General features: G+C 36.9%; 1 protein-coding gene across 4 annotated transcripts in view; it reads right to left on the reverse strand.

Moving 5' to 3' along the window:
- Positions 1 to 12,040, reverse strand: part of gstcd (glutathione S-transferase, C-terminal domain containing) — a 60,239-nt gene that overhangs the window by 3,855 nt on the left and 44,344 nt on the right. For all 4 annotated transcript variants that reach the window (XM_067403524.1, XM_067403525.1, XM_067403526.1 and 1 more), the window contains 3 exons: positions 6,975 to 7,108; positions 6,053 to 6,083; positions 1,676 to 1,745 (listed from right to left, as the gene is read on the reverse strand). In XM_067403524.1, coding sequence (XP_067259625.1) covers positions 1,676 to 1,745; positions 6,053 to 6,083; positions 6,975 to 7,108 — 235 coding nt within the window. Of the gene's footprint in view, positions 1 to 1,675; positions 1,746 to 6,052; positions 6,084 to 6,974; positions 7,109 to 12,040 lie in introns of those variants that run through there.

Genomic DNA, 12,040 nt, shown 5'->3' on the forward strand with positions numbered 1-12,040 from the left:
GCATTGCACTATGAACGGAGTAAAGTTAAAAGGGCAGTTCACCCAAAAATGATTAATTTACTGAATCATTTACTCACCCTCAAGCTGTTCCAAACCTGTATGAGTTTCTTTCTTCTGTTGAACACAAAGGAATATATTTGGAAGAATGTTTGTAACCAAACAGATCTCGCACACCATTTACTATTATAGTATTTATTTTTTCCTACTATGGTAGTAAATGGGGGGCGAAATCTGTTTGGTTACTGACATTCTTCCAAATATCTTCCTTTATGTTCAGCAGAAGAAAGAAATTCATACAGGTTTCGAACTACTTGAGGGTGAGTAAATGACAGAATTTTGATTTTGGGGTGAACTATCCCTGTAAGTCTGTTAAACTGCCTCCTTGTCTTTATTACTTACCTCTAACATTACAGAATTCATTAATTAACGCATTGTTAAGGTCAGTATAAACCTTAATACTTATAAAAGGGGTTCCCAAACACATTCCTGGAGCATCCCCGACCCCAACACTGCACATTTAGCATGTCTCCTTTGTCTGACACACCCATTTCTTGAGGTATTTTGAAAAGTCAAAAGTAATTCGGTTTAATCGTCCAAAGACCAATACAGCCATTTCATTAGTGATTAAAATATCTCAAAATGTAATAAATGTATTTATTTTTATTCTGGCATTATTTTATATCATCATATGTCAACATAGTGTAAAATGGTATTAAAATTATTTGTAGAAGTTGTTGCTTTTGTTATGAGAAAGAATGTCCGGAAAAAAATTATTTGCATTGATGTCATTCGGAGTAACCAATATAAACGGACCATTTTGGATCAAGTCATGCGGTCAATATCATGTGACAGGATGTGACATCATACAGACACCTGCAAAGGACCACATGGTCGTGAAGCAAAGTAACTAACTCTTTCTTAACTACTTGACAAATTCTTGTTTTCACTTGTTCATACACATCCAGAAACATCAGGTCATTCGGTACAATGGCTATAAAACATGGAAAATGTTGTAATACTTAAAAAAAAAAAAAAAAAAAAAAAAAATTGTACTAAATAAAATGTTTGATTGTCCTTTTGCTAGCTAGATATCAGTCTGTTTGCATTGTTTGAAAATATCATCAGGCAGAAAAATGTGTCATTCGGTAAAAACGAAATTTTGGTTAAACCAAATGACTTTTTTGGTGTCAAATTTTGTCCATCTTGTATAAAATTACAAAAGCAGTGTTAACTGATTATAAAAACCATATAATCTCATTGTTAACACTTAATAAAACTTCAAAATTAATTATATCTCCATTATGTTTTTTACACTTTTAAAAGTGTAAATTATTCGTCAATGCCTCATATATATGTATATATAAACATTAACTGAAAAAAAAAAAAGAATTATATATTTAAAATGTGTATACATACATACACATTTTAGTTAACAATAATAACCCTTTTTCTGAGTGGTTTTACTATGATGTTACTAAGAAGTTGCCAAGGAGTTCTTAGAGGTTTCTAGGGTTTTAATAGTCACGCACAGACAGACTTTTGACTAAGCCATAAGTCTGCTTATTCTGGGCTAAAAATCTTAGCCATATGGACAAACTCTATTAGGAATTTCCAGACCTAAAGCAAAACTGGCACAATAACTCCGACCACCCGTTAAAAAAAACAAACATCTTACCGATTAATCTCCGTTCCAGGGGTAAACTGACCGCTGTCTGGTCTGCAAACCTGCACAGGATCATATGCTCCTGTGGAAACCATGTAACACATATTAACGTACCAAACACATCAATAAACACATTTGCACATAAACACAAACACACACACACAAAAAAAAAAAAAAAAAATCTGAAAAACAGCTCAGCTGCAGAGAAATATCAATGCATCAGATCATTAGAGTCATGGTGAGGGAACAGACCATTTATCAACCGTTGCAACCAGCCATTAGGACAGAAACAGAGGAAAGCAGCACCCAGTTCATTTTATGTTAATCAATGAGCTCTAATTGCATTTTTTTGTTGTTGCAGGGACTGTTGCAAGGAAGTGCCACAAAATGACTTTCCCTTCTGTTCCTGTCCAACAATGGCTTCAAGCAACCATTATTCTGCATTAACTGAGTGAAACAAGTACTGATGGAAAGGAACGTAACAGCCCTGGCAGATTGATTCCTCCTATCAAGTTGAATCCTCAAGGCTAATAGCCGTGATCAATGCTATAACTCAGGATAATGTCTTCAAAACATGCTTTAACACAGTAAAGCATTTCTTCAGCATGTTTATTATTCGTACTAATGAGAACTTCTGCATCGATCATGCTTGCTTGGAAAGAATAATCAAAGAATCTATCTTTTTTTAATTTCATTTTGAACTCAAATCAAGTCCAAACAATTAAAATAAAAGAGGTTTTTCTGTAGGGAATTTCAATGCGTTCATTTTAAATCACAGTGCACACTGACTGTCTCTTGCAGGCCCCTTTGTAGGTGATATCTCAGCAGGGGCCATGAGCACAGTGTGAGAGAGGCAGATGCAGGAGTCAAGCAAACACTGATGACAGTGAGATACGACTGATTAACCTCATCTGCTTCTCACACTTCTACGCTCACTGTTCAGTGCCTGGAGACAAGACCAGGAAAATCTACAAGGGGCACCCTATTCCCAGGAATACACTATTTCATCTGAGCTTGAGAAAATCAAGAGAAGAGAAGGAAAAACATTGGCTTATGGACAGATGTTTTATGCTACTCAGTGGCATGTTGTGTAACAGTAACATTTTTACAGAGCTGGTGCTGAGAACAAAAATCCTCTATAGTGAACTAGGAATGCACTGGTACAGAGAAGTTTGGCTGAAACTAATTATTATGGCAATAACTGATGGTCAATATTACAAATCAATACTGCTTACCCAGTTTAAACAAAGATTACCTCTTATACCTAAAGCTGGGTGCACACTGTATGGTTTATAATAGTCTTTTATGACTGTTGCTTGTCAGACTGTATGAATATGATCCTCACTGTAAGCCATGTCACACTGTGGGATCTCAGCTGTCATTAATGGATGTAATTAACAGAAGTCAAGACACACGCAACAACACTCGTCCAGAATTTTATATCATCAATTCGTGACATGTTTGGTGACTGTGAGCTGCATTTACATGTGGGATTGAAATGGTGGCTAACAAACAAAAACAATCTCTAGTGTTAATTTTGATCATGGCTTCTCTTTAAAAGGAAACTGCAAAAAAACAAAGACGATGTGTGTGGAGCAAGTGCTGTCTCACTAGTTGCGTCATCAGGTTCTGCACTACTATTGGTTTTTGATTTGAAGGTTGTCGTAGGAGAAGTCACACTGCAGGACTGTGTCAAATCTTCTGACACTGACAGAATTTCGTCATAGGTTAAATTTGATCAAAATGGTCATTAATCGGCTGTTGGAGAACATGTCAAACTAGTGATCAAAGACTTCAGATTTTGGCCCATGATCCGATAATCTTTTATTCACAAAATTTGTCTCAGACAGCCAAATCATGGCCAAAATTGTATAGTGTGAACTCGGCTTAAGGAAGAGAATTTTAAGGAATTTAACCATTCTGATTCATTAAAGGAATAGTTCACTTTCACATAAAAAAATTAGCCCAAGCTTTACTCACCCTTAAGCCATCTAAGGTGTATATGACTTTCTTCTTTCTGACACAATCTGAGATATATTAATAAATATCCTAACACATCCGAGCTTTATAATGGTTCATGAGTATGAGCTGAAGAAAGTGTCTCCATCCACATCCATCCATCATAAAACGTGTACTCGACTGGGCTCCAGGGGGTTAATAAAGGCCTTCTGAAGCGTAGTGATGCATTTGTGTAAAAAAAAAAAAAAAATCCATATTTAACAAGTAAATTAAGTAAAATGTAGTAATGAAGTAAAATATCTAGTTTCCGCCAGACCACCTTCTGTGTTCAAGTTACAAAGAAAGTGTAAACTGGAAATCACGTCAGTTACACTTTTTCGGTGAGTTGAATAAGGAAAGGCATAGGGATGTAGCTTAAGCGTTTTGAACTGCAAGAGTTTCATTCTTCATACATTGAATACGGAAGGCAGTCTGGCGGAAGCTAGATATTTTACTTCATAACTTTTTAAATATGGATTTTTTTTACACAAATGCATCGGTTTACTTCAGAAGGCCTTTATTAACCCCCTGGAGCCTTGTGGAGTACACGTTTATGATGGATGGATGTAGATGGAAACACTTTTTTTAATTTTTGCAGATTTATTAAAAAAGTAAAACTGAAATATCACACGATCCTAAGTATTCAGACCCTTTGCTGTGACACTCATATATTTAACTCAGGTGCTGTCCATTTCTTCTGATCATCCTTGAGATGGTTCTACACCTTTATTTGAGTCCAGTTGTGTTTGATTATACTGATTGGACTTGATTAGGAAAGTCACACACCTGTCTATATAAGACCTTACAGCTCACAGTGCATGTCAGAGCAAATGAGAATCATGAGGTCAAAGGAACTGCCTGAAGAGCTCAGAGACAGAATTGTGGCAAGGCACAGATCTGGCCAAGGTTACAAAAACATTTCTGCTGCACTTAAGGTTCCTAAGAGCACAGTGGCCTCCATAATCCTTAAATGGAAGACGTTTGGGATGAACAGAACTCTTCCTAGAGCTGGCCGTTCGGCCAAACTGAGCTATCGGGGGAGAAGAGCCTTGGTGAGAGGTAAAGAAGAACCCAAAGATCACTGTGGCTGAGCTCCAGAGATGCAGTCAGGAGATGGGAGAAAGTTGTAGAAAGTAAACCATCACTGCAGCCCTCCACCAGTCGGGGCTTTATGGCAGAGTGACCTGACGGAAGCCTCTCCTCAGTGCAAGACACATGAAAGCCCGCATGGAGTTTGCTAAAAAACACCCGAAGGACTCCAAGATGGTGAGAAATAAGATTCTCTGGTCTGATGAGACCAAGATAGAACTTTTTGGCCTAAATTCTGAGCGGTATGTGTGGAGAAAACCAGGCACTGCTCATCACCTGTCCAATACAGTCCCAACAGTGCAGCATGGTGGTGGCAGCATCATGCTGTGGGGGTGTTTTTCAGCTGCTGGGACAGGACGACTGGTTGCAATCGAGGGAAAGATGAATGCGGCCAAGTACAGGGATATCCTGGATGAAAACCTTCTCCAGAGTGCTCAGGACCTCAGACTGGGCCGAAGGTTTACCTTCCAACAAGACAATGACCCTAAGCACACAGCTAAAATAATGAAGGAGTGGCTTCACAACAACTCTGTGACTGTTCTTGAATGGCCCAGCCAGAGCTCTGACTTAAACCCAATTGAGCATCTCTGGAGAGACCTAAAAATGGCTGTACATCAACGTTTACCATCCAACCTGACAGAACTGGAGAGGATCTGCAAGGAGGAATGGCAGAGGATCCCCAAATCCAGGTGTGAAAAACTTGTTGCATCTTTCCCAAAAAGACTCATGGCTGTATTAGATCAAAAGGGTGCTTCTACTAAATACTGAGCAAAGGGTCTGAATACTTAGGACCATGTGATATTTCAGTTTTTCTTTTTTAATAAATCTGCAAAAATGTCAACAATTCTGTTTTTCTGTCAATATGGGGTGCTGTGTGTACATTAATGAGGAAAAAAAAAAATTAACTTAAATGATTTTAGCAAATGGCTGCAATATAACAAAGAGTGAAAAATTTAAGGGGGTCTGAATACTTTCTGTACCCACTGTATATGAATATATACTTTGTTTTGAATGCCAGATTTTAAGAGTAGCTTATTTCCATTTGAGTTTGAAAAAGTCTGAATATCAGCTTCTAGTATTGGGCTATTAAAACTCTCTTCTAATTACATCTAACACTGATATGGCCACGATATACCATGCATCAAAAGTTATGACCTGAACAGGGCTAAACCAAACACAGTGCTTCACATACATGAGGCATATAGACTCCTGTGGAGGTTGTGCAGTAAGAATCAGGCAGTGTGGCGTCCCACACGTGTAGGCGATAATGAAAAGAGTGAAAGCAAGTGCTGAAACACTTACCTTATAGCTCAAAGTCTCCGCAAACCTCGTGCTGTGGAGAGAGACGGAGGGGGGCAGACTTAATGAAATCGCACACACACTGAGGCGTGAATGAAAAATGACATGACATGTTAAAGAAAAAACACGTTTAAGGAGAGGACAGTCCATCCGGATCAAAGGAAACATTCTCTATGGACAAAAACACATTGGTTGCTGAAATAAGTCATGTACAATACATATAAATACAACAGGATGTCGCATGTAACAATTGAAGTGCTCTGCAACTCTTGGAGATTATGTGTGTGGTAGGTAATGTTTGGTACATTAACTGTCTGTCATCAGGTCGCCCTTCCTGCCCTACTGTTGAATGCAACAACTGACAAATCACTCGATGGGCCGCTGCCATGGCAACACCATGAACACAACCACGTAAAAATAATTTCCTGCGCTCGCTGCTCTTGCCACCCTGATGCTCATGGCCTGCGGCAAAATTCCTGCCTGAGATTAAATGAAAGTTTACGCCAGATTTGGAGAGTGATAGCTTGTGATTGTGGGGAAAACTGATGACTGTAGCAATTCTCACTGTTAGGAAGTTTTAAAACACACTCTCTAATTTTTACATTTTCTTGCCAACATTTAACATGGGACTGATGAGGCTCAGCTGTGTGATTGTTGATACAGGACATTATATTCTGAGAATGTTCATGTGAAGAGAAATACAGAAATAGACGCAATAATGAATGTTTATTATGGCTATCTCTTATGATTAGCCATTTTCAATCATCCTCATAAATCATTCATTCTTGTCAGTATCTTTTCAGAGCTTAACTTTTAATATATTGTGGCTTATGCTATCTACACTGTCGTTATGTACTGTGGAATTAGAGGAACAAATAAAAAGAGAGATAGCAAGCAAGAAAAGTCAGAGAGAAACAGTTTTCACCTCTTGGGGAAGTTGAACTTGAGTGTGTTTTGAATGAACCCGTAGCAGCACGGACTAATCACAAATCCCGCCTGCGCCTGGAGGCAGCGATCCAACACCATGTCTGTTGCCACTCCGCACGCATGCAGGGCCACCTGAAACACACACAAGACACCAGTCATGCTGGTTAGAGACCAGTGGTTCCTAACCAAGAGTTGGTAACCAAAACTACATGAGCTCTAGAGCAAGATAAAAAAAAAAAAGGGTAAAATTTGAGGTTTTCACAAAAATGAGTTCATTAAGCTCTCGTCTAGTGATCCAAATGCTTCAAACAGCAATTAAACATCTAAAAGTATCTTTATTTGTATGTTTTCTGAGAGGATTCCTTTGTCCATGAAAAATGCAGTTTTTCTCTGCTTGCTTCACCATCAGCAACTTCCTCATTAGTCCAAGTTTGGTATTATTGTAAAGCGCAGCATTCCAACTTTGTGAATATTCATAGCGAATTCTCGATGGCATGAGTCTGAACCAATGAAATGTGATTTTCAAACTCAAGCTGATGTAAACAAATCGATTTTACTCGCGCTGACTGACTGACAGATCCCAAGCGCGCACAGACACGCCTCAGACAGCGCTCGATCCTAATATACACATATAAACAGAATTACAGTACTTAAAAATATTGATGTAAAATACTGAAAAAAATTTGAATATATATAGATATTTGGTTTTGACGAGGTATGTCAAATTAGGTGTTATTGCTAGGTGATTTTGTTTCGGAACCTTCAGAAAACTTTTAACTCGATTTGTCTCAGAATTGAGAAAAAAAAATTTGATCTGCAATCATTTTTTTTTTTGTTGGATTCCAACAAATCCTACATAATTCTGAAGGTTTTTTAATAGAGAATGTGACAATAACTCATTTTTGAAAACTGGCTCATTGCGACTCATTTTGCCAGAACGGGACACATTTTATGAAGCGACTAGAATACTTTTTGTGCGCAGAACCACAAAACACACAAAAAGTGTTCTAGTTGCTTCATACCATTAAAGGTCCTGTTTTTCGTGTTTTTTTTTAAGCTTTGATTGTGTTTATAGTGTGCAATATAACATGTGTTCATGTTTCACGTGTAAAAAAAACCCACAGTATTTTTCACATAATTTACTTATCTGTATACCGCTGTTTCCACTGTCATAAAAATGGGCTGATGACTTCCTTGTTCTATGAAGTCCCTCCTTCAGAAATACGTAACGAGTTCTGATTGTGCCAGTGGTTCCTGTGTTGTTATTCGACAGCTCTGAGCGCATCGTGCCCGGAAAAGTCATGCCTCTTACAATAACGTGGAGATGCATGCGCTCAGTGTTATTGTAAACATGTCTTTAATTTTACCCCATCAATTTTGAGCCGGAATCAGACCCGGTGATTGGACTGCGGGATGGAAATAACAGCATTTCGACGACATGGCGACAAACACACTCTACAAACGCAACTCTTGTGTATTCCTGTGGGCGGAGGTTAGTCAAAAAACTGTTTTAGTGACGTCATTAAAGAAGGAAGTAGAGGGATGTAGTCCAAACTGGCCGTTCGATGTAGGCGACTTCTGTTAAATAAAATATCTCGCTTGGCATTGAACTTTGAGCTTTAAAATTTTACAGATTTTATTTATACTCTAACAACAACATTACACACTAACTAAAGTTTGAAACATGGGATCACTGTAAACCACTGTATTCACATGGACTATTTTAATGATGTCTTTATTTTAGTAGAATAACTTTCTGGGCCTTATCTTAATTTGTGTTCTGGAGATGAACAAAGGTCTTACAGGTTTGAAATGACATGAGTAATTAATGATAGAAATGTCATTTTTGGGTGAACTAGCCCTTTAATTTTTAATTTTTGTGGAAACCATGATACATTTCTTTCAGGATTCTTTGATTAATAGAAACCTTAAAAAAAACAGAATTCATTTGAGATAGAAATCATTACAATATCATTATATAACGTTTTAAATGTCTTTACTGTCACTTTTGATCAATTTAATGCATTTTTGCAGAAAGTATTCATTAAAAAAAAAGCATTTTTTACTGACTTTAAACTTTTGAACAGTACTTCATTTTTAATATTTTTCTGGTTACCAAATCAACTTATAATGAATTTACTCAAAAATGCAATTTATGCAGACAATGACTTGATAAAATGTCTTGCATTATAAATATGTTTTCATTTTCATAATTAAAAATCAGTTTCAGATTTTTCTGAAAAGGTTAAATAAATTGGAATAATTGGATTGTATAATTGGAATGGAACAACGAAAAAAATCTCATTAAAAGGATGAAACACTTGAGAGGAGAAAAAAAAAGTGTATGGAAAACATTTGCTTACTTGAATTTTTGAAGTCATTAAATTCAAAACAAATTTAGAGATTGATATAGCAGTTCTCAAAAAACAAATGAAGCCAACACAAAAGATTAAAATGACTAGTACGAACCTGGCATTTGAACCAATAGGTTGTTGTATCTAAAGCATAACACAATTTTGGTTACATCATTGTAAATGTGTGAATTAGACTATTTCCCAGTGCTCAGAGTGGCGTAAATCTATGCATGACAACAAAAAAATGGTTTAAACTCTTCACGCTGCTTTTTGCCTGTCCTTGGCCACATTTCCACACATCTCAAAGTTCTTCCTACCTTTCTGTATCTAGCCGTGCTCTCATTGATCTGTTAGTGACTTAGACACAGAGAGAGAGAGAGAGTCGTACCCCGCCGGTGTGACACTGCATGACAGCAGACGGCTCTCTGCCTATTAGCAGGAAAAGTGGATCAAACAGCTTGATGGAGGGTAAAGAAAAGCTTTAGATGTCCTTCCAGAAGCTTGTGAAAGATCAAGCGTTCGACTTTGCTAACGTCTTTACTGGGCCAGTGCCTGAAACCATCACCGTTAGGGTGAGAAACTGGAACCAATAATGCTAACTCTTGTCTCAGTGAGTGAGAGCGCACAGTTGACCAAACCCACGGATTAACACCCTTCAAATCCCCCATAAGAAGTTTTCTGGGAAATGTGGCCAAATCTCAGAGGATTCGCTTTACATGCTGCTTGGAGTTGCCATAGAAGGGGAAGTATGTCCATGAACTCTGTGTGGGAAAGCACACACCCTTATGCCGAGACAAAATAAATTAGGAAAAAGCAATATTGGCAAAGCGTCCAGTGTGGATTGTAATTAAGTTCTCGAGACGCTAATTAGACCGAAATGATTCATAATGTCTTTTTAACAGGATCTGGAATAAAGCCATTCTCAAAAACCCTGGGCAGGTGTTTGAGTATTCAAGGGCCACCCTTATGCACTAATCAGAATCCATTAATGCAAGGTTTCAGCTCTTTGAAGTAGACCACCATCTCATAATGGAGTCATGCATACATGTCTGAAGCGAACAACAGAACGCCGCATCACCACAACCAGCAAAATCAACCGTGAAAACCTGGAGCTTTGAGGACGTCAGCAGGTGAATTTCAAAAGTTGAAAATGATGCAACAAAATGACAACACTACTACAGATAGTGTTTCTTAAGGGCGCTGGGAGAAGTATCAAAAGATGTTTTGAGGAAGTACAACTTTGAATGACCATTTACTGATGAAATTCACAAAAATTCTGACAATGATAGACGAGAGACTTTAAAGTAAATCAATGACAACTTTAGTATGACTTCAGAAACAAACGGTACGGTACATACGGTAATAGAGGCCTTTTTCAGAACACCAATGAAATGAAAAATATAGCAACTCACAGGAAAGTCTATTCAAACCAGAGGCAAAACAAAAAAGCATTCTGGTAGTTTAGATGCTTTAATGCAAGATACAGCACAACTGAATGAATGAATGAATGAATGAATGAATGAATGAATGAATGAATGAATGAATGAATGAATGAATGAATGAATGAATGAATGAATGAATGAATGAATGAATGAATGAATGAATGATATATATATATATATATATATATATATATATATATATATATATATATATATATATATATATATATATATATATATATATATATATATATATATATATATATATATATATATATATATATAATACTCACTCTAACACAAAATACAAGATTTAAAAAAACCTAACTTATGTAGCTATAGTCATAGCATAATAAAGGAATATAAACTATAATGACAATAATAGAGTCTACTTACAGTAAAATAGAGCTTTCGCAATAAAATGTGACTAGGTTGGTAAAATTTAAATGTAAAACACATTCCTGTTTTATCATTACTATTGTATCAGGTCTTTCTGATCTGCTTTATTCACTCTCAGAAAAAATAAATAACTTATGAATAAATGTTCATTTATTAAACATATTAATAAATGTTAATTTCCAACATACTTTGGGTTCATTTTAAGCAATTGTTTCAATAATTTTTAAGCAATAATTGAGTTAAATAAAACTACCCAGCAGGTTGGGCAAACATTTAACCCAAAGGCTGGGTAAAAACAACCCAATTGCTGGATTTGTCCATTTTCAACCCAATTTAGGTTGTTTTTAATCCAGCATTGTTTAGAGTGTACCACCTTAAGGTATGTATTGGTATGATCAAAAGGTCAGATCTTATTTTCTCAGTTTTTTTGTTGAACACACACACACACACACACACACACACACACACACACACACACACACACACACACACACACACACACACACACACACACACACACACACACACACACACACAAACAGGCGCACCTATCTTAGTGGGGTCTCTCCATAGGCGTAATGGTTTTTATACTGTACAAACCATACTTCCTATCCCCCTACCCTACCCCTATACCTAAACCTAACCATCACAGGAAACATTCTGCATTTTTACATTTTCAAAAAAACATCTTTTAGTATGTTTATTAATCCATTTCCCTCGTGGGGACCGCTGGCTGGACCCCACAATGTAGGTGATCTCAGGTTTTTATTACATTGTGGGGCCATTTGGTCCCCACGATGTAATATAAACAAGAACACACACACACAGAACTGTTCTCATAATAAAAAAATAAATAAAACAAATAAAAA

Source organism: Chanodichthys erythropterus, chromosome 12, assembly GCF_024489055.1.
Source record: "Chanodichthys erythropterus isolate Z2021 chromosome 12, ASM2448905v1, whole genome shotgun sequence".
In the NCBI taxonomy this organism is placed as follows: domain Eukaryota; kingdom Metazoa; phylum Chordata; class Actinopteri; order Cypriniformes; family Xenocyprididae; genus Chanodichthys; species Chanodichthys erythropterus.